This window comes from Chiloscyllium punctatum, chromosome 48, assembly GCF_047496795.1.
Source record: "Chiloscyllium punctatum isolate Juve2018m chromosome 48, sChiPun1.3, whole genome shotgun sequence".
In the NCBI taxonomy this organism is placed as follows: domain Eukaryota; kingdom Metazoa; phylum Chordata; class Chondrichthyes; order Orectolobiformes; family Hemiscylliidae; genus Chiloscyllium; species Chiloscyllium punctatum.
Genome location: NC_092786.1, coordinates 27854054 through 27876738, shown reverse-complemented (window position 1 = coordinate 27876738; position 22685 = coordinate 27854054). Strand labels below are relative to the sequence as shown.

Here is a 22685-nt window from a genome sequence, read left to right as displayed (position 1 = left end):
AGTTTGTTTCAAAATTACTTACCTGTAGTGGGCAGCGGAAGTGAGGTTGGAGCGCATAGCTGGGCGGGAAGGCAAGTGATTAGTATTTGAGTGGGTGTGTTCTAGACCCCAGGTCCTACTTCCGTAGGGCCTCCCTCCCACCCTCCTCCTCTAACCTAACTTTAAAGTCCACAGGTTATTGACTCAGTGTTCTTGTTTTTGGAGACAGTGTACAGTCATGGCAGCGCAGGCGGTGGAATATTCCTCCTGCAGGATGTTTGAGGTAGGGGTGACCACCGATACTCCTGCCGACTTTGTGTGCAGGAAATGCAGTCAGATCCTGATCCTCACCGAACGAGTTAGGGAACTGGAACTGGAGCTGGAAGAGCTGAGGATTATTCGAGAGGCTGAGAGGGTGATCGATAGAAGCTACAGGGACATAGTTACGCCGGAGAACAGAGGTAGCTGGGTAACAGTTAGAGGTGGGAAGGGGAAGAAACAGGCAGTGCAGGGTTCCCCTGTGGTCGTTCCCCTAAAAAATAAGTATGCAGCTTTGGAAACTGTTGGGGGGGACAGCCTTGCAGGTGTAAGCTGCATTGAAGGGGTCTGTGGCTCTGAGATTCAGAAGGGAAAGGGGGGGAAGAGGAGAGCGCTAGTTATAGGGGACTCTCTAGTTAGAGGGACGGACAGGCGGTTCTGTGGACATGGGCGAGACTCTCGGATGGTTTGTTGCCTCCCGGGTGCTAGGGTCCGAGACGTCTCGGACCGTGTCTTCAGAATCCTTAAGGGGGAGGGTGTGCAGCCAGAAGTCGTGGTACACATTGGCACCAACGACATAGGTAGGAAGAGGGGTGGGGAGGTCATTCAAGAGCTCAAGGAGTTAGGCTGGAAGCTAAAAGCTAGGACAGACAGAGTCGTCATCTCTGGGTTGTTGCCGGTGCCACGTGACAGAGAGGCAAAGAATAGGGAGAGAGTGCAGTTGAACACGTGGCTACAAGGATGGTGTAGGAGGGAGGGCTTCAGATATTTGGACAATTGGACTGCATTCTGGGGAAGGTGGGACCTGTATAAACAGGACGGGTTGCACCTGAACCAGAAGGGCACCAATATCCTGGGGGGTAGGTTTGCTAGCACTCTTCGGGGGGGTTTAAACTAATTTGGCAGGGGGATGGGATCCGGACTTGTAGTCCAGCAAGTAAGCTAGCTGTGTGTCAGGATGTCCAAGACTGTAGGGAGGCTGTGGAGAAGGTAGCACTGACAGGGACTACTTGCGGACACAGAGATGGGCTCAAGTGCGTATACTTCAATGCAAGGAGTATCAGAAATAAGGTGGGTGAACTTAAGGCGTGGATCGGTACCTGGGACTACGATGTTGTGGCCATCACGGAAACATGGATAGATGAGGGACAGGAATGGCTGTTGGAGGTTCCTGGTTACAGATGTTTCAGTAAGATTAGGGAGGGTGGTAAAAAAGGAGGGGGGGTGGCATTGCTAATTAGAAATGGTATAACGGCTGCAGAAAGGAAGTTTGAGGGGGATCTGCCTCTGGAGGTAGTATGGGCTGAAGTCAGAAATAGGAAAGGTGCAGTCACCTTGTTGGGTGTTTATTATAGGCCCCCCAATAGCAGCAGAGATGTGGAGAAACAGATTGGGAAACAGATTTTGGAAAGGTGCAGAAGCCACAGGGTCGTAGTCATGGGCGACTTCAACTTCCCAAATATTGATTGGAAGCTCTTTAGATCAAGTAGATTGGATGGGGCGGTGTTTGTGCAGTGTGTCCAGGAAGCTTTTCTAACGCAGTATGTAGATTGTCCAACCAGAGGGGAGGCCATATTGGATTTGGTACTCGGTAACGAACCGGGACAAGTGGTGGGCTTGTTAGTGGGTGAACATTTTGGTGATGGCGACCACAATTCTGTGACTTTCACCTTGGTTATGGAGAGAGATAGGTGCGCACAACAAGGAAGTTTTTACAATTGGGGGAAGGGAAATTACGATGCTGTAAGACAGGATTTGAGGAGCATACGTTGGGAGCATAGGCTGTCAGGGAAGGATGTGGTGGAAATGTGGAACTTTTTCAAGGAGCAGATACGACGTGTCCTTGATATGTATGTACCGATCAGGCAGGAAAGAAATGGTCGTGTGAGGGAGCCTTGGTTGACGAGGGAGGTTGAATGTCTAGTAAAGAGGAAGAAGGAGGCTTACATAAGGTTGAGGAAACAAGGTTCAGACAGAGCAGTGGAGGGATACAGGATAGCCAGAAGGGACCTGAAGAAAGGGATTAGGAGAGCTAAGAGAGGGCATGAAAAATCCTTGGCGGATAGGATCAAGGATAACCCCAAGGCCTTTTATGCGTATGTGAGAAACCTGAGAATGACGAGAACGAGGGTAGGTCCGATCAAGGACAGTGGTGGGAGACTGTGTATTAAGTCGGAAGAGATAGGAGAGGTCTTGAACAAGTACTTCTCTTCAGTATTTACGAACGAGAGGGACCGTATTGTTGAAGAGGAGAGTGTGAAACGGACTGATAAGCTAGAAGAGATACCTGTTAGGAAGGAAGATGTGTTGGACGTTTTGAACAACTTGAGGATAGACAAGTCCCCCGGGCCTGACGGGATATATCCTAGGATTATGTGGGAAGCAAGAGAGGAAATTGCAGTACCGTTGGCAATGATCTTCTCGCCTTCACTGGCAACCGGGGTGGTACCAGGGGACTGGAGAGTAGCGAATGTTGTGCCCCTGTTCAAAAAAGGGAATAGGGATAACCCCGGGAATTACAGGCCAGTTAGTCTTACTTCGGTGGTAGGCAAAGTAATGGAAAGGGTACTGAGGGATAGGATTTACGAGTATCTGGAAAGACACTGCTTGATTAGGGACAGCCAGCACGGATTTGTGAAGGGTAGGTCTTGCCTTACAAGTCTTATTGAATTCTTCGAGGAGGTGACCAAGCATGTGGATGAGGGTAGAGCAGTGGATGTAGTGTACATGGATTTTAGTAAGGCATTTGATAAGGTTCCCCATGGTAGGCTTATGCGGAAAGTCAGGAGGCATGGGATAGAGGGAAATTTGGCCAATTGGATAGAAAACTGGCTAACCGGTCGAAGTCAGAGAGTGGTGGTAGATGGTAAATATTCAGCATGGAGTCCAGTTACAAGTGGAGTTCCGCAGGGATCAGTTCTGGGTCCTCTGCTGTTTGTAATTTTTATTAATGACTTAGATGAGGGAGTCGAAGGGTGGGTCAGTAAATTTGCAGATGATACAAAGATAGGTGCAGTTGTGGACAGTGAGGAGGGCTGTTGTCGGCTGCAGAGGGACTTAGATATGATGCAGAGCTGGGCTGAGGAGTGGCAGATGGAGTTCAACCCTGCCAAGTGTGAGGTTGTCCATTTTGGAAGAACAAATAAGAATGCGGAATACAGGGTTAATGGTAGGGTTCTTGGTCAGGTGGAGGAACAGAGGGATCTTGGGGTCTATGTACATAGATCTTTGAAGGTTGCCACTCAGGTGGATAGAGTTTGTAAGAAGGCCTATGGAGTATTATCGTTCATTAGCAGAGGGATTGAATTCAAGAGTCGTGAGGTGATGTTGCAGCTGTACAGGACTTTGGTTAGGCCACATTTGGAGTACTGTGTGCAGTTCTGGTCGCCTCACTTTAGGAAAGATGTGGAAGCTTTGGAGAGGGTGCAGAGAAGATTTACCAGGATGTTGCCTGGAATGGAGAGTAGGTCGTACGAGGATAGGTTGAGAGTTCTCGGCCTTTTCTCGTTGGAACGGCGAAGGATGAGGGGTGACTTGATAGAGGTTTATAAGATGATCAGAGGAATAGATAGAGTAGACAGTCAGAAACTTTTTCCCCGGGTACAACAGAGTGTTACAAGGGGACATAAATTTAAGGTGAAGGGTGGAAGGTATAGGGGAGATGTCAGGGGTGGGTTCTTTACCCAGAGAGTGGTGGGGGCATGGAATGCGCTGCCCGTGGGAGTGGTAGAGTCAGATTCATTGGCGACCTTTAAGCGGCATTTGGATAGGTACATGGATGGGTGCTTAATCTCGGATAGAAGTTCGGCACAACATCGTGGGCCGAAGGGCCTGTTCTGTGCTGTATTGTTCTATGTTCTATGTTCTATAACTCAAAAGTAGACTGAGGAGAGCTAGGAGGGAGCATGAAAAACCTTGGTGGGAAGGATTTGGGAAACCCAAAGGCATTCGACATGTACATGAGGAATAAGAGAAATGATCAGTGAGAGGGTAGGACCAATCAGGGATAGTGGAGGGAATTTGTGCCTGGAGTCTGAAGAGGTTGGGGAGGCCTGAAGTAGATTTTTGTTTCAGTATTCACTAGAGAGAGGGACCTTGTTGATAATCAGAACACCATGGACCAGGTGAATAGGCTTGAACAGATTGATATTAAGAAAGTGAATGTGCTGGAAATTCTGGGAAGCATCAAAACAGGTAAGTCCCCAGGGCCGGACCAGATATATCCAAGGTTACTACAGGAAGTAAGGAATGGGATTGCTGTGCCTCTGGTGATGATCTTTGCATCCTCATTCTCCATAGGAGTAGTACCAGATGATTGGAGCAAGACGCATGCTGTTTCTCTGTTCAAGAAAAGGAATAGGGAAATCCCTGGGATTTACAGACCAGTCAGTCTTACATCTGTAATAAGCAAGGTACTGGAAGGGACTCTGAGAGATAAGATTTATGACTATTTGGAAAAATATAGTTTGATTAAAAGATAGTCAGCATGGCTAAGTGAGGGGCAGGTCATGCCTCACAAGCAAAGGTGCAAATGTAACAGAGTTGTTGTTATGGGTGATTTCTACTGAGGACGTGACGGAAAAAGGTCAAGCAGTGGATATGGTGTATAGAGATTTCAGTAAGACATTTGATAAGGTTCCCCACGGTAGGCCCTTTCAGAAAGTTAGGAGGTAGGGGATACAGGGAAATTTGGCTGTCTGGATACAGAATGGGCTGGCTGAAAGCAGACAGCGAGTGGTAGTGGATGGAAAGTATTCTGCCTGCAAATCAGTGATAAGTGGCGTCTCACAGGGATCTGTTCTTGGGACACTGCTCTTCATAGTTTTTATAAATGACTTGGATGAAAAAGTGGAAGGGTAGGTTAGTACGTTTGCCGATGACATAAAGATCGGTGGTGTTGTAGATAGTGTCGAGGGCAATTGCAGGCTACAAACTGACATTGATAGGATGCAGAGCTGGGCTGAGAAGTGGCAGGTGGAGTTCAACCTGGATAAATGCAAAATGATTCATTTTGGAAGGTGGAATTTGAATGCTGAATACAGAGTTAAAAACAGGATTCTTGGCAATGTGGAGGAACAGCAGGATCTTGGGATCCATGTACATAGATCCCTCAAATTTGCCACCCAAGTTGTTAGGTTTTTAAGAAGGCGTATAGCGGTTTGGCTTTCATTAACAGGGTGATTGGGTTTAAGAGCCACGAGGTTTTGCTGCAGCTCTATAAAACCCTGGTTAGACCACACTTGGAATAGTGTGTCCAGTTCTGGCCACCTTGTTATTAGGAGGATTTCCCAAGATGCTGCCTGGATTGGAGGCCTTTTTTTAATGAAGAGAGGTTGAGTGAGCTGGGGCTTTTCACACTGGAGAGAAGGAAGAGAGGTGACTTGATAGAGGTGTACAAGGTAATGAGAGGCATAGATAGAGTAGATGGCCAGAGACTTTTCCCCAGAGCAGAAACGGCTGTCACGAAGGGTCATAATTTTAAGGTGGCTGGGAGAGGTACAAGAGACATGTCAGAGGTAGGATTTTTACGCAAAGTGGTGGGTGCTTGGAATGCACTGCCAGCAGTGGTAGTAGAGTCAGAGACTTTATGGATATTTAAGCGACTGCTGGGCAAGCACATGGACAACAGTAAATTGAGGGGTGTGTAGGTTAGGTTGATCTTAGATTAAGATAAATGCTCGGCACAACATCGTAGGTTGGAGGGTCTGTACTGTGCTGTACTAAGTTCTATGCTCTAAAATTAGCCAGTGGGTATAGATGATACAACTAGGGACTGGTAATAAACACTAGCCAGCCAGGAACACACATGTTGCACAAGTGAATAAAGAAATGTGAAAAATTACCTGCCAGGTCTCTCCTGCCTATTCCCACTAGGCCTTCATACAACCCTTTAACTGGGTTTTCTCCTGAGATGATCACACCGGGCAGCCAATTCAGCAACATCCTGTGTCCATGCTCCTTGTAACTTTTCGTACCTGTTAATTAAAAAAAGCAAGTATCTTTAAATATTACAAAGAGACATAAATATCTGAGAGCACAGCAGCTCAGTGGTTAGCATTGCCGTCTTGGGCAACTGTCTGTAGAGTTTGCACATTCTCCCCATGTCTGCATGAGTGTCCTCCGGGTGCTTCAGTTTCCTCCCACTGTCCAAAGATGTGCAGGATAGGTGGATTGACAATGATAAATTCCCAAAGTGTTGAGGGATGTGCACTATAGGTGAATTAGCCACGGGAAATCCAGGGTTAGGGTGGTGGGGAGGGGGGTGAGGGGATAGGTTAGGGTGGGATAATCTTTGGAGGGTCAGTGTAGATTTGATGGGCCAACTGGCCTGCTTCCACTCTATGATTAGGATAACCAAATTACTTAAAACTATAACACAATTTTATTCACAAAAAAATCTAATGCCTCACACATATATTAGCTTAAGAAATAAATTTGGAAATTTGAGAGAGTAAGAGAGAGAAAAAATATATAAATGAGTGAAAGAGCAAGAAAATGATCAAGGGACTGGAACTGCTTTGGAGACTGCACCAAGAACTGCTATCTCGAGAATTAGGAGCTGCTATAGATCCAGCAATGTGCTAGGATAGAAGGACCTGGTTTAGACAGAGCAAGAAGTTGTTCCAGAGAGCATGAAACTGCCGTAGGGATAGTGGAGAGTTGCTAGAGAGAACAAAAAGATGCTATGGAGAGGGAGTGACGAACTGCCACAGAGAAAGAAAACTAGTATCTTTGAATATCACATATAGTCATAAAGATTAAAACAACTGAATTACAGAACAAGGAGCTGCTAAAGAGACAGCAAAAGGGATCTATGTAGAGAACAAAGAGCTGCTAAAGAGAAAGAGAAAGAATAAGGAGCTCCAACAGAGAAACAGCTGCTGATGAGTGCACCCAAGGGGCTTCTACAGAGAGAATGAGGAGCTGGCACAGAGACAGAAAGCAAGGAGTTGTTATGGAGAGAAACGAGGAGGAGCTGTTCTCAACAGAATGAGAAGGTGCTAAAGGGAGAGAGAGAGAAAGGACGATGAGCTGCTTTAGAGAGAGGGTGAGCAGCTGCAATAGAGCGAAAATGAGAAACTGCAACACAGAGTGAAGATGTGTGAAAGAAAAAATGAGGAGCTGCCAATGAGAGGGAGAATGAGGAGCTGCTTTAGAGAGAAAATGAGGAGTCACTACAGTGACAGAACAAGCTGCTGTTATGGAGGGAGAGATGAGGTTGCTGCTGGATAGAGTGAGAACCAAAAATTGCTGAAAGGGGGCTTTTACAGAGGGAGAACTAGAGCTGATAGAAGGCGAGCGGACAAGTAGCTGCAATAGGGACGGCGAGGGCGACAACATAATAAAGCAACAGAGAGAATGAGTTGCTATACAGTGAGAATGTGGAACTGCAATGGAGATAAAGAGAGATGCAACTTTAGAAAGAGTGAGAAGCTACTACAGAATGTGAATGAATAGCTGTCATTTGGGCGCTGTAGAGGGAGGGAATGAAAGTTGCCATAAAGAGACCGAAAACTAGGAGCTGCAAAAGAGGCAGAGAGAATGAGTGCAAGGAGCTGCTATATAGAGACTCAGAGAATGACCAGCTGCAATAGGGACAGAGTGCAAGGAAGTGCTACAGAGGGAACAAGCAGCTGCTATCAAGGGAGCTACAACAGAGCAAAAACAAAAGGTCTCATAGTGCTGTGGTAATGTCCTGAATTCAGCCACCTGCTCCAGAGGTAGGTAATAATATCTGAACAGGTTGATTAGAAAATATGTAGAGAGAAAATGAGGAATTGCTGCAGAGGTAGTGAGAATGAGGAGTTGCCACAGACAGTGTGAGGTGCTGTTATAGAGACAGAGAGCAAAGAGCCTGCAATGAGGAGTTGCTACAGCAAGACAGAGAGAAGACCTGCTAAAGTGAAACAGCAAGAGGCTGCTATAGAGAGGGAAACAGGATTTGCTGTAGACAGTGCTGTAAGGAACCGCTAGAGAGCACAAGGAAGTGAGGGCCTGTCTTCGAGACAGGAACGAGGAGTGGCCATTGAGGGAGAGCTGCAATAAAGAAAGAGAGCAAGGAGCTGCAACAAAGAGAGAGGAGTTGCTATAGAAAGTGAGGAACTAATATAGAGTGAGAATGAGACTGCTTTAGAAAGGGAGAGAATGAGGAACTTCTCAGTGAGACAGATGGGATTGGAATAGAGTCATAGGACCACAGAAAAAGTTCCATTAAGTCTGAGTCTGTCAAAAACAAGCACCTAATTATTCTAAAACAAAAACAGAAATTGCTGAAGAATCTCAGCTGATGTGGCAGCAACTGTGGAGAGAAATCAGAGTTAACGTTTCAGGTCCGGTGACCCTTCCTCCCAACTATTCCAATCCTAACCCTGCGGTTGGCCATAAACCTATATGGTGAAAATGAAGACTGCAGATGCTGGAGATCGGAGTCAAGAGTCTGGTGCTGGAAAAGCACGGCAGGTCAGGCCATAAGCTTGTATGCCTTTTCATCACATATGCATATTTGAATACTCCTTAAGTGTTAGTTGTTGTTCCTGGTTCCACTAGCCTTTCAGGCAGTGAGTTCCAGTTTCTAATAGCCCTCTGACTGAGAAGGTCTTTCATCTCCTTACCTTAAATCTGTGCCCTCTGTCATTGATCCCTCCACCAAGAGGAAGATGTTCTTCTTGTCTACCCCTCTCATAATTTTATACATTTCCCTTCAGTCTCCTGTGCTCCAAGAAAAATAGCCCCAGTCTATCCAATCTCTCTTCATAACTAAAACTCTCCAACCCAAGCAAGATTCTGGCAAATCTCCTCTGCACCCTCTCCAGTGCAATCACATCCCTCCTATATTTATGCCCTGTGCCACATGCTTGTGAAACCAGAAATAGAAAGATAATACGTGTGAAAGCCTGGGTAAAGAGCTGGTGTAGGAGGTAGAGCTTCAGGTATTTAGATCATTGGGATCTCTTCCAGGACAGGAGGGATCTGTACAAGGAAGATAGCTTACACATAAACTGGAGGTGCAACAATATTCTTGCAGGGAGATTTGCTAGTGTCATTTGGGAGAGTTGAAACTAGTGTGGCGGGAGGGTGGGAACCAGAGCAGTAGGTCAGCATGTGGAGTAATCAAGGGGAAGGTAGTGGTTAAGTCAAACAAATCTAATAGGAAGAACAGGCAGGACCAGGTTAATGAACAAGGTGGGACTGGTGGTCCTAAGTGAACTTATCTTAATGTAAGGAGTCTAGCAGGCAAGACAGATCAGCTTAGAATTTACATTAGTACATGAAATTGTGATGTTGTAGCCGTTACAAAAATTTGGTTGAGAGAAGGGCATGACTGGCAGCTCAACATTCTAGGGTTTAGATGTTTCAGCTGTGGTAGAGAGGGATGTAAAAGGATTCGGAGAGTTACATGACTGATGAAGGAGAATGTACTGTACAGCTATACAAAGAGAAGACATCTTGGACGGCCGTATGGGTAGAACTTAAGAATTAGGAAGCTGTAATCATGATGATGGGGTTACATTATAAACCTCCCAATAGCCAGTCGGACAGAGAAACAGTCAACTTATAGAAAGCTGTAAAAACAACAGGGTTGTTCTAGTGGGTGATTTTAATATTCCCAATATTAACTGAGGCTCCCTTAATGACAGGGGCTTAGATGGGGCAGAATTTGTTAGGTGCATCAAGACGGTTTTGTGAGATATTGTGTTTTAGGTTATCTTTACTAATTCACTCACCAGCTTGCTATATTCATTAATACTGGGTTCCTGTTCAAGCATTCATAACGCTTTACTAACCCATTGTTTACTATAACATGATTTCATTCATTCATTTACAAAACTGTGTTTTGTAGTATATTTTACTATTGTAAGATAGTAAAATTTCAAACAACCCTTCCTAATCAAAACAACCCTTTCAAACCCATTACTGCATTTTCACACCTTATCAGCTCTTGCTACCTTTGAACAAGCATAGCGTACAGAACAATACCATCCCCACTATCATGTCTCCACAAAACATTCTAATATTAATCAGCCCTCACCAACCATTCCCCGGACCTGAACACATTACAGAACAGCAAATGGTTTCTGTACGTACTTGTTAAATACCTTTTAATTGGGCCATTATCCCACTAAGAAACTGTCAAAATGGTGCTTAGGTGAAATTGCTAGAATGAATGAAACTCACACCAGCAAGTAGTAAACAAATTTTGTAATTCAGCTGCAGTAATCAGTTTAATATCATAGAGTCAGACAGTCATAGACACCTACAGCACAATCCTTTGGTACAAATTGGTTCATGCCAACCAAAATGTGGTAACCCCATTCCCCTGCATTTGCCCCATATCCTTCTAATCCTTCCTATCCATATATTTGTCGAAATGCCTTTTAAATGTTGTTAATGTACCTGCCTCAACCACTTCTGCTAGTAGCTCATTCCATATATGTACCATCTTCTATGTAAAAAGTTGCCCCTCAGGTTCTTTTTAATTCTTTCCCCTCTAACCTTAAACTGATCCCTCTAGTCCTTGATTCATCAACCCTGGGAAAAAGACTGAGTGCATTCACCCTATGCATGCCTCTCATGATCTTATACACTTCTATAAGACAACCCCCAGTCTCCTACGTTCTAACGAGAGAAGCCCTACCTTGTCCAACCCCTCTGATAACTCAGACCATTGAGCCCAGGCAACATCCTTGTAAGTTTCTTCAGCACTCTTTCCAGTTTAATAGCATTCTTCCTATAACTAGGTGACCAAACTGAATACATTACTCCAAGTGTGGCCTCACCAGCATCCTGCATAACTACAACATAACTTCCCAACTTCTATTCCCAATGCCCTGACTGATGCCGTGTGACCAGCAGTCACATGGAATCCATGGTAAGCCAATAAATTAGATACAAAATTGGCTTAGAACATAGAACATTACAGCGCAGTACAGGCCCTTTGGCCCTCGATGTTGCGCCAAGTTGTCATACCAATCTGAAGCCCATCTAACCTACACTATACCATATGCTTTATCATAGAAGACAGAAGGTAGCTGTAGAGGGTGTTTTTCTGACTGGAGGTCTGTGACCATTGGTGTTCCGCGAGGATCAGTGCTGAGACCTCTGTTGTTTGTACTGTATATACATAAGTTAGATGAAAATGTTAGCGTTATAATTAGTAAGTTTGCACACAAAATGAAAATTAGCACTGCTGCCTCTCAGTGCCAAGGACCCAGGTTTGATTCCATCTTCAGGCGACCGTCTGTGTGGAGTTTGCACATTCTCTCCGTGTTTGCGTGGGTTTTCTCTGGGTGCTCTGGTTTCTTTCTTTGGTCCAAAGATGTGCAAGCTAGGTGAACTGGCCATGCTAAATTGCCCATAGTGTTCAAGGATGTGTAGGCTAGGTGCATTAGTCAGGGGTAATGTATAGCGGTAGGGGAATGGGTCTCGGTGGGACACTCTTTGGAGGGTCATTGAGGACTTGTTGGCCAAATGGCCTTTTTCCGCACTGTAAGGATTCGATGATTTCTATGATAGAGACTAGTTGGAAAGCTGGGTGGAGAAATGCCAGATGGAATTTCATCTGGAAAATGTGAGCTGATGTACTTTGGGAGGTCAAGTGCAAAAGGAAAGTACACAGTTAATGAGCAGGGTCCTTAGGAGTATTGATGTCTGGAGGGACTTAAGTCCAAAACTCCTGGAAAGTGGCAACACAAGTGGATGAGGTGGTAAAGAAGATATACGGCATGCTTGCCTTCATCAGTCAGGGCACCAAGTACAGAAGTTGGCAAGCTATGTTGCAGTTGTATAAGACTTTAGTTTGGCCACAGTTGGAGTACTGTGTACAGTTCTGGTTGCCACATTATAGGAAGGATGAAAAAGCATTGGAGAGGGTGCAAAAGTGGTTTACCAGGATGTTGTGTGGATTGGAGTCCATTAGCTATAAACAGCGGTTGAACAAACTTACATTCTTTCACTAGAGCTGAGGGAGACCTGACAGAAGCGTGTAAAATTATGAGAGACATGGATAGGCTGGATTGTCATAGTCTTTTTCCCACAAACGTCAAATACTAGTAAACATAGTTAAGAGGGAAAAATTTAAAGGAGGGCAAATAATATCCTTGCAGGGAGGTTTGCTAGTGCTGCTCAGGAAGGAGGCGAATGTTGTTCCTCTTTTTAAGAAGGGTAATAGGGAAATCCCTGGCAATTACAGACCAGTCAATCTTACGTCTGTGTCAGCAAAGTTTTGGATAGAATTCTGAGGGATAGGATTTATGACTGTTTGGAAAAGCATAGTGTGGTTAAAGGCAGTCAGCATGGCTTTGTGAAGGGCAGATCATGCCTCACAAATCTTATTGAGTTCTTTGAGGAGATGTCAAGACAGGTCGATGACGGTCAAGCAGTGGATGTGGTGTATATGGGCTTCAGCAAGCCATTTGATAGGGTTCCCCATGGTAAACTCATTCATAAAGTCAGGAATTATGGGATACAGAGAGATTTGGCTATCTGGATTTGGCTATTTGGCTGACAAAAGGCAGAGTGGTTGTAGATAGGAAGTATTCTGCCTGGAGGTCAGTGTTGAGTGGGGTCCTGCAGGGCTCTGTTCTTGGGCCTCTGCTCTTTGTAGTTTTTATAAATGACTTGGATGAGGAGGTTGAGGAATGGGTTAATAAATTTGCAGATGACACAAAGGTTGGAGGTGTCATCGATAGTATAGAGGGCTATTGCATGCTGCAGCGCGACATAGACAGGATGCAGAGCTGGGCTGAGAAATGGCAGACGGAGTTCAACCTGGATAAATGCGAAGTGATGCATTTTGGAAGGTCGAACTCGAATGCTGAATATAGGATTAAAGGTAGGATTCTTGACAGTGTGGAGGAACAGAGGGATCTGGGTGTGCAAGTACATAGATCCCTCAAAGTTGCCACCCAAGTGGTTAGGGTTATTAAAAAAGCATATGGTGCTTTAGCTTTCATCAACAGGGGGATCGAGTTTCAGAGCTGCGAGGTATTGCTGCAGCTCTACAAGTCCCTGGTAAGACCACACTTGGAATATTGTGCCATTTCTGGTCGCCCTACTATAGGAAAGATACAGAGGCTTTGAAGAGGATGCAAAGAAGATTTACCAGGATGCTGCCTGGACTGGAGGGCTTGCCTTATCAAGAAAGGCTGAATAAGCTCGGACTTTTCTCTCTGGAGAGAAGGAGGAAGAGAGGAGACATGATCAAGGTGTACAAAATAATGAGAGGAATAGATAGAGTCAATAGCCAGAGACTTTTCCCCAGGGCAGGATTGACTGGTACGAGGAGTCATAGTTTGAAGAGATTAGGAGGAAGGTATAAAGGAGACATCAGAGGTAGATTCTTTACATGGAATGCGTTGCCAGCTGTGGTGGTGGAAGCAGAGTCACTGGGGATATTTAAGCGACTGCTGGACATGCACATGGATAGCAGTGAGTTGAGGGGTGCATAGGTTAAGTTACTATATTTTACATTAGGATTAAATCTCGGCACAATATCGTGGGCCAAAGGGCCTGTTCTGTGCTGTACTTTTCTATGTTCTATGTTAAACTAGAGTGGAAGGGGCTGGGAACCACAGCAGGAGGTCAGCAAGTAAAGGAATTGAGGGGAAGGGAGACATTAGGATCAATAAGTCAGAAAGGAAGGACAAGCAGAGACAGGTAAATGAACATGATGGTACTCACAGGCCGAAGCGTATTTCTTTCAATGCAAGGTGTATTATAGGTAAGGAAGATAGGCTTAGAATCTGGATCAATATATGGTACTATGATGTTGTGGCCATTATAGAGATTTGGTTGAGAGAGGGACAGGAGTAGTTGCTCAACATTCCAGGGTTTCATTGTTTTAGATGAGAAAGAGAGGAAGGTAAATGAGATGGAGGAGTTGCATTATTCATCAGGGAGAATGCCACATCTGAACTCAGACAGGACATGCTAGAAGGCTCAACCACTGAGGCAATATGGATAAAGCTCAAAAATAAGATGGGTGCAATTACTCTGACAGGATTATACTACCGGCCACCAAACAGCCACCAAGACATTTGAAGAACAAATATGTAGGCAAATTATGGAAAGATGCAATAACAACAGGGTTGTCATAGTGGGTGACATCAACTTCCCCAATATTGACTGGGACTCCCTTAGAGCAGGAGACTTAGCCAGGCAGAATTTGTTAAGTGCATCCAAGGGGGTTTCTTGAAACAGTATATGGATAGTCCAATTAGAGGAGGGCCATACTGGATCTTGTATTGGCGAATGAGCCTGGCCAGGTGATTGACCTTTCAATGGAACACCATTTTAGAAACAGTGATCACAACTCTTTAAGTTTTAAGATATGAATAAGGATAAGTCAGAACCTTGCAGGAAGGTACTAAATTGGGGGAGGGCAAATTACAATAATATTAGGCAGGGGCTCGGGCATGTTAATTGGGCTGTTATCGGGCATTTAACAAGTGAGTTGCTTAAAGGTCTGTTGATCAGAGTTCAGGACCGGCATGCTCCAGTAGGGAGGAAGGACAAGGATGGCATTTTGCTCTATTTTTTACAGAGCGGCGAGGAGAGAGGGTGGAGAGAAGCGAGGGCTGCCGGGAAGGGTTAAGTTTTCCCACTTAAAAAGGGACTCGAGAGTCAGGCCTCCAGTTTTTACAGAGCGGCGAGGAGAGAGGGAAGAGAAAAGCAAGAGCTGCCGGGAATGGTAGGTGATTGTTTTTTTAAGCGGGTGAGATCTAAACCTGAGGCCCTACACCATAGGGTCTCCCTCCCACCCATCTCCTCTAACCTTAATAAGAGTCTGTAAACTCAGTAGGAAGAAATGACTCTGTAAGGTAAGGGTATTTTTCCTTTTCTTTTATATATTTAAGTGCATTGTTTGGTATTAGTTAATTGAGTTAAAGCTAAGGCTTACAATGGCAGAGGACCTCAGACCCGTGGCACGTGCCTCTTGCTTGATGAAGGAGCTGAGGGACGTGGCTGACGTCCCTGACTCTTACACTTGCAAGGAGTGTGTCCAGCTGCAGCTCTTGTTTGACCACATGACGGCTCTGGAGCTGCGGATGGACTCTATGTGGAGCATCTGTGACCGTGGAGAGCACGTTTAGTGAATTGGTCACACCACAGATTAGAATTTCTGTGATAGACAGTAAATGGGTGACCAAAAAGCAAAGAAAGAGTAGGATGGCAGTGCAGGTAAACCCTGCAGTCATCTCCCTCCAAAACAGGTATACTGTTTGGGGAGATAGCTCACCAAGGGAGGGCAGCAGTTGCCAGGATCATGGCACCGTGGCGGGCACTGCTGTTCAGAAGGGTGGGAAAAAAACTCGTAGGGCCTTAGTCATAGGGGATTCTGTTATAAGGGGAGTGACTGGGCAATTCTGTGGCTGAAAACGAGGCTCCCAGGTGCTCGGCAGTGCTGATCAGCTGCAGAGCATTCTGAAAGAGGAGGGTGAACAGCCAGTTGTCATGATGCACATAGGCACCAATGATATAAGTAAAAAACGAGAGGAGGTCCTGAAAGCAGAATTCAGGGAGCTAGGAGAGAAGTTAAAGAGGAGGGTCTCAAAAGTAGCAATCTCAGGATTGCTACCAGTGCCACGTGCTAGCCAGGATTGAAATGAAAGAATAGGCAGGATGAACACATGGCGTGAGGGATGGTGTAGGAGGGAAGGGTTCAGACCTGTGGAACATTAGAATCAGTTCTGGAGAAGGTGGGACTATTTCAAACTGAATGGTCTACACCTGAACCAGACCGGAACTAACGTCCTTGGGGAAGTTTTTGTTACTGCTGTTGGGGAGGGTTTAAACTAATGTAGCAGGGGGCTGGGAACCAGGAGAAATAACTAGCAGACGGTGAGGTGGAAACTAGAGGCAGTAAGGAACAGGATCATGAAGTTAGCATTACCAAGGGAAGAGGAGGCAGACAGCAGATGAATGTAAATGGACTGATGGTCTGAAGTGCATATGCTTTAATGCAAGGAGTATAGTGGGTAAGGCAGACAAACTTAGGGCTTGGATTGGTGCCTGGGAGTATGACGTTACTGCGATCACAGAGACTTGGCTGAAGGAAAGGCATGATTGGCAACTAAATGTTCCAGGATATGGATACTTCAGACAAAACAGGGAAGGAAGTAAAAGAGAGGAGGGGTTGCTGTTCAAGGACGATATCATGGTTGTGCTAACGGAGTACACTATGGTGGGCTTGAGAACTGATGCATTATGTTGGGAAGAGCTGAGAAATAAGAAGGGTGCAGTTGCATTGTTGGGGCTGTACGACAGGCCTCAGTGAGCGTGAGGTAAAAGAACAAATAGGTAAACAGATTATGGAAAGATGTCAAGGCAACAGGGTGGTGGTGATGGGAGATTTTGATTTTCCCAACATTGACTGGGATACACTTAGTGTCAGAGGTTTGGATGGGGCAGAATTTGTTAAGAGCATCCAGGAAAGTTTTCTCGAGCAGTATGTCAATAGTCCAACTAGGGAAGGAGCCATATTGGACCTGGTGTTGGGGAAAGAGCCAGGCCAGGTGGTAGAAGTAGCAATGGGGGAATTCTTTGGGAATAGTGACCACAATTCTGTAAGTTTGTAGACAAAGATGAGAGTGGTCCTAAGGGAAGAAGCCAAGGCCAATTATATCAAAATTCGGCAGGAGCTGGGAAATGTGGAATGGGGACAGCTATTTGAAGGGAAGTCCACATTTGATATGTGGGAGATTTCAAAGATAGGTTGAAGATAGTGCAGAATAAGCATGCCCCTTTGAAAACAAGGGATAGGAAAGGCAAGATCCGTGAACCGTGGATGACAGGAGAAATGGTGCAACTAGCCAAAAGGAAAAGGGAAGCATACATAAGGTCCAGGCAGCTAAGAACAAAACGGGCCTTGGAGGAATATCGGGAGAGTAGGACCAATCTTAAACCAATCAAGCGGGCTAATAGGGATCATGAAATAACTTTAGTGAGCAGAATTAAGGCGAATCCCAAGGCCTTTTATTCATATGTATGAAGCAGGGGGTAATTAGAGAAAGGATTGGTCCACTAAAGGATAAGGAAGGAAGGTTGGCGTTGAACCTGAGAAAATGGGAGAGATTTTCAATGATTACTTACAGTGTTGAAACAGGCCCTTCGGGCCATCAAGTCCACACTGACCCTCCGAAGAGCAACCTTCCCAGACCCATTCTCCTATATTTACCCCTTCACCTAACACAACAGGCAATTTAGCATGGCCAATTCACCTAACCTGCATACTTTTGGACTATGGGAGGAAACTGGAGCACCCACAGGAAACCCACGCAGACATGGGGAGAATGTGCAAACTCCACACAGACAGTTGCCTGAGGCAGGAATTGAACCCAGGTCTCTGGTGCTTGTAGGCAGCAGTGCTAACCACTGTGCCACTGTGCCACCCACAGAACACTTTGCATCAGTGTTCACTGAGGAGAGGGGCATGATGCATGTTGAGATTAGAGATAGAAGTTTGTTTACTCAGCATCACGTTGACATAAGGAGGGAGGATGCGTTGGGTAGGCTAAAGGATATTAAGGCGGACAGGACGGGATCTATCCCAGGTTGCTGAGGGAGGCGAGAGAGGAAATAACTGGGGGCCTAACAGCTATTGTATCATCCTTGAACACAGGTGAGGTGCCAGAGGACTGGAGAGTTGCTAATATTGTTCCCCTGTTCAAGAAGGATAGTAGGGATATTCCAGGTAACTACAGACCAGTGAGCCTGATGTCAGTGGTGGGAAAGTTGCTGGAAAAGTTATTGAGGGACAGGATCTATTTATATTTGGAAGAGAATGGGAAAAGTTTAAGGGTGTTATAGGAGGAAAGTACTTTACACAGAGGGTGGTAGGTGTCTGGAACGTGTTGCCAACAGAGGTAGTAAAGGCAAGGCACAGTAGATTCATTTAAGGGCGTCTGGACAGATATCTGAGTAGGTGGGGAGCAGAAGAATACAAATCCTTAGGAATTGGGCGATAGGTTTAGACAGTGGATTTGGATTGGTACAGGCTTGAAAAGCCTGTTCCTGGGCTGTATATTTCCTTTGTTCTTTGGCAAGTTGAGGGAATAATGAGGGAAGTTGTGAATTTAGACAAAAGGGAAAAAGAAACATATGCAAGGTTTAAGAAGCTAAAATCAGACAAGTTCCATGAGGATAATAAAGAAAGCAGAAAGAATTCAGGCAGGGAATTAGAAGAGCAAGAAAGGGCCATGAAATGACCTTGGTAAGTAGGGTTATTCTACACATACATTAAAAACAAGAAGATAACTAAGGAGAGGATAGGACCATTCTTGAACAAAGGAGAAATCTTGTGCTTGGAGGCAGAGGATGTGGGCGAGATCCTAAATGAGTACTTTGCATCGGTATTCTCCCATGAAAAGGATATAAAGGATAGTGAGATGTGTGTGCAGCATGCTAATATGCTAGAACATTTTGAGGTCAAGAAGTGGTGTTGGGTCTCCTGAAGACCATTAAGGTGGGTAAATCCCCAGGGCCCCATGGTTATTGAGAGAGGCAACAGAGGAGATTGCTGGGATCTTGACCAAGATCTTTGAATCCTTGTTACCCACTGGAAATATCTCAGAGGACTGGTTAGAAGTCAATATTGTTCTTCTGTTCAAGAAGGGAAGTAGGGTAATCCAGGAAACTATAGATCAGTGAATCTCACATCGGTGGTTGGGAAGCTACTGGTGAGAATTCTTAGGGATAGGATTTACGTGCATTTGGAAAAGCAATGCCTAATTAGGAACAAACAGCATGACTTTGTGCAGAGCAGGTCATGTCTTACAAACTTGATTAAATTTTTCAAGGACATGACAAAGGTGATCGATAAGGGTACAGCAGTTGACGTAACCTGCATTGATTTTAGTAAGACTTTCAACAAGGTCTCTCATGGTAGGCTCATACAGGAGATTAAGATGCATGTGATCCATGGTGACTTGGCCGTATGGATTTAGAATTGGCTTCGCCATAGAAGTAATGGTGGAAGGGTGATTTTCTGGCTGAACATCTGTAATTAGCGGTGTTCCACAATAATCCATATTGGGACCTCTGCTGTTTGTGATATATATAAATAACTTGGACGAAAATGTAGAATGGTGAGTTAGTAAGTTTGTAGTCCATACATAGATCGGTGGAATTGCAGATAACGTAGAAGGTTGTCAAAAGATACAGTGGGATATAGATCAGTTAGACAAATGGGTGGAGAAATGGCAGATGGAGTTTAATCTGGGTAGGTGTAGGGTGCTGCACTCCGGGAGATCATATGTTAAGGAAACTTATACAGTTAATGGAGCATTGATGTACAGAGGGAAATTTGGGTTCAAGTCCACACCTCCCTGAAACTAGCCACACAAATAACTATGGTAGTAAAGAATGCATATGGCATGCTTGCCTTTATTGAGTACAAGAATTAGGATGTCATGTTGCAGCTTTAAAAGACTTTTGTTAGGCCACAATTAGAGTACTGCATCCAATTCTGGTTGCCACATTAGAGGAAGGATGTGGAGATTTCTGACAGAATGTAGAAGAGGTTTTCCAGGATACTGCCTAGATTAGAGGATATGAGCTATAAGGAGAGGCTAGAAAAACCCCGGTTCTTTTCTCCACAGCGGTTAAGGTTGAGGGGAGACTTGATAGAAGTCTATAAAATTATGAGATGCATAGTAAGGGTTGACGGTCAGAATTCTTTTCCCCAGAGGTGACATGTCTAATACTCAGGGGCATGCATTTAAGATGAGAAAGGGAAAGTTCAAAGAAATTGTGAGGGGCACGTTTTTGCATAGACAGTGATAGGAGTCTAGAACGCGCTGCCAGGGTGGTGGTGGAGGCAGATACATTAGGAACGTTTAGGGGATATTTAGAGAATATGCAGGTAATGGAGGGATATGGACCAAGGGCAGGCAGAAAGGATTATTTTAATTTGGCGTGATGTTCAGTACAACACCGTGGGCTGAAGGGCCTTTTCCTGTGCTGTATAGAACATAGAACAGTACAGCACAGAACAGGCCCTTCAGCCACGATGTTGTGCCAACCATTGATTCTCAGGTATGCATCCTCAAATTTCTGTGACCATATGCATGTCCAGCAGTCTCTTTAAATGTCCCCAATGACCTTGCTTCCACAACTGCTGCTGGCAACGCATTCCATGCTCTCACAACTCTCTGTGTAAAGAACCCGCCTCTGACATCCCCTCTATACTTTCCTCCAACCAACTTAAAACTATGACCCCTCGTGTTAGCCATTTCTGCCCTGGGAAATAGAGTCGATAGCCAGAGACTATCTATGCCTCTCATTATCTTGTATACCTCAATTAGGTCCCCTCTCCTCCTCCTTTTCTCCAATGAAAAAAGTCCGAGCTCAGTCAACCTTTCCTTATAAGATAAGCCTTCCAGTCCAGACAGGATCCTGGTAAACCTCCTCTGAACCCGCTCCAAAGCATCCACATCTTTCTTATAATAGGGCGACCAGAACTGGACGCAGTATTCCAAGTGCAGTCTAACCAAAGTTTAATAGAGCTGCAACAAGATCTCACGACTCTTAATCTTCCTGCAATCTAAATCTGTCTTCCTTACTACTTTACCACCACATCAATTTTTGTATAATCCACAAATTTACTGATGGACCATTCAAAATTCAAGTCAACAGTTATAGATTCATAGAGATGTCCAGCAAGCAAATAGATCCTTCAGTCCAACTCGGAGAAAGTGAGGACTGCAGATGCTGGAGATCAGAGCTGAAAAATGTGTTGCTGGAAAAGTGCAGCAGGTCAGGCAACATCCAAGGAGCAGGAGAATTGACGTTTCGGGCATAAGCCCTTCTTCAGGAATGAGGAGGATGTGCCAACCAGGCTAAGATAAAAGGTAGGGAGGAGGGACTTGGGGGAGGAGCTTTGGGAATGCGATAGGTGGAAGGAGGTTAAGGTGAGGGTGATAGGCTGGAGAGGGGGTGGGGGGCGGAGAGATCGGGAAGAAGATTGCAGGTCAAGAAAGCGGTGCTGAGTCCGAGGGTTGGGACTGAGATAAGGTGGGGGGAGGGGAAATGAGGAAGCTGGAGAAATCTGCATTCATCCCTTGTGGTTGGAGGGTTCCTACGCAGAAGATGAGGCGCTCTTCCTCCAGGCGTCATGTTGCCATGGTCTGGCGATGGAGGAGGCCAAGGACCTGCATGTCCTTGGCAGAGTGGGAGGGGGAATTAAAGTGTTCAGCCACGGGGCGGTTGGATTGGTTGGTGCGGGTGTCCCAGAGGTGTTCTCTGAAACGTTCCGCAAGTAGGTGGCCTGTCTCCCCAATGTAGAGGAGCCCACATCGGGTGCAGCGGATGCAGTAAATGATGTGTGTGGAGGTGCAGGTGAATTTGTGATGGATATGGAAGGATCCCTTGGGGCCTTGGAGGGAAGTGAGTTCTGCATTTCTTGCAGTTGCAGGAGAAGGTGCCGGGAGTGGAGGTTGGGCTGGTGGTGGGTGTGGACCTGACGAGGGAGTCACCGAGGGAGTGGTTTTTCCGGAACGCTGATAGGGGAGGGTAGGGAAATATATCCTTGGTGGTGGGATCTGTTTGGAGGTGGCGGAAATGACGAAGGATGATCCGATGTACCTGGAGGATGGTGGGGTGGTAGGTGGGGTTCTGTTCTGGTTGTTTACCACACCATCAATTTTGGTGTCATGAGCTAACTTATACATCATATCTCCTATATTCACATCCAAATAATTTATACAGATGACAAAAAACACTGGACTCAGCACTGATCCTCGTGGCACACTGCTGATCACAGACCTCCAGTCTGAAATGCAACTCTTTTCAAGGAATCACTATTTGTTTCTCCAGGTTTCCATATATGTTCTACATAGCAAACACTGATGCAAAATACTCATTTAGTTGCTTGTTTTTGATGGGTGCAGACCTGATGAGCTGGAGAACCTTAGAACCTTTATCTGTGCTGGAGATTTCAGTGGGCGGCACGGTAGCACAGTGGTTAGGACTGCTGCCTCACAGTGCCAGAGACCTGGGTTCAATTCCCGCCTCAGGCGACTCTGTGTGGAGTTTGCACATTCCCCCTGTGTCTGTGTGGGTTGCTCCCACAATCCAAAAATGTGCAGGTTAGGTGAATTGGCCATGCTAAACTGCATGTAGTGTTAGGTGAAGGGGTAAATATAGGGGAATGGGTCTGGGTGGGTTGCTCTTCGGTGGGGTCAGTGTGGACCTGTTGGGCCGAAGGGCCTGTTTCCACACTGTAATCTAATCTAAGTAAAAATTTGGGTCTGCTTCAGTATCTGAGAATTCGCAAATAGTACTGAATATTATACAATCAGCAAACATCCTCACTTCTATGATGGATAAAGATCATTCATGAAGCAGCTTAAGATGATTGGGTGAAAGACACTATCCTGAGGAACTCTTGCAGAGTTCTAGAGCTGATATGACTGACGACCAATCAGCACAATCACCTTCTTGTGTCCCAA

The 22685-nt window shown here is 45.4% G+C and overlaps 1 protein-coding gene across 1 annotated transcript in view; it reads right to left on the bottom strand.

Annotated features, from left to right (window-relative positions):
- Positions 1-22685, bottom strand: part of ankdd1a (ankyrin repeat and death domain containing 1A) — a 278924-nt gene that overhangs the window by 46214 nt on the left and 210025 nt on the right. The window contains exon 14 of the mRNA XM_072564905.1: positions 6081-6212. Coding sequence (XP_072421006.1) covers positions 6081-6212 — 132 coding nt within the window. The remainder of the gene's footprint in view (positions 1-6080; positions 6213-22685) is intronic.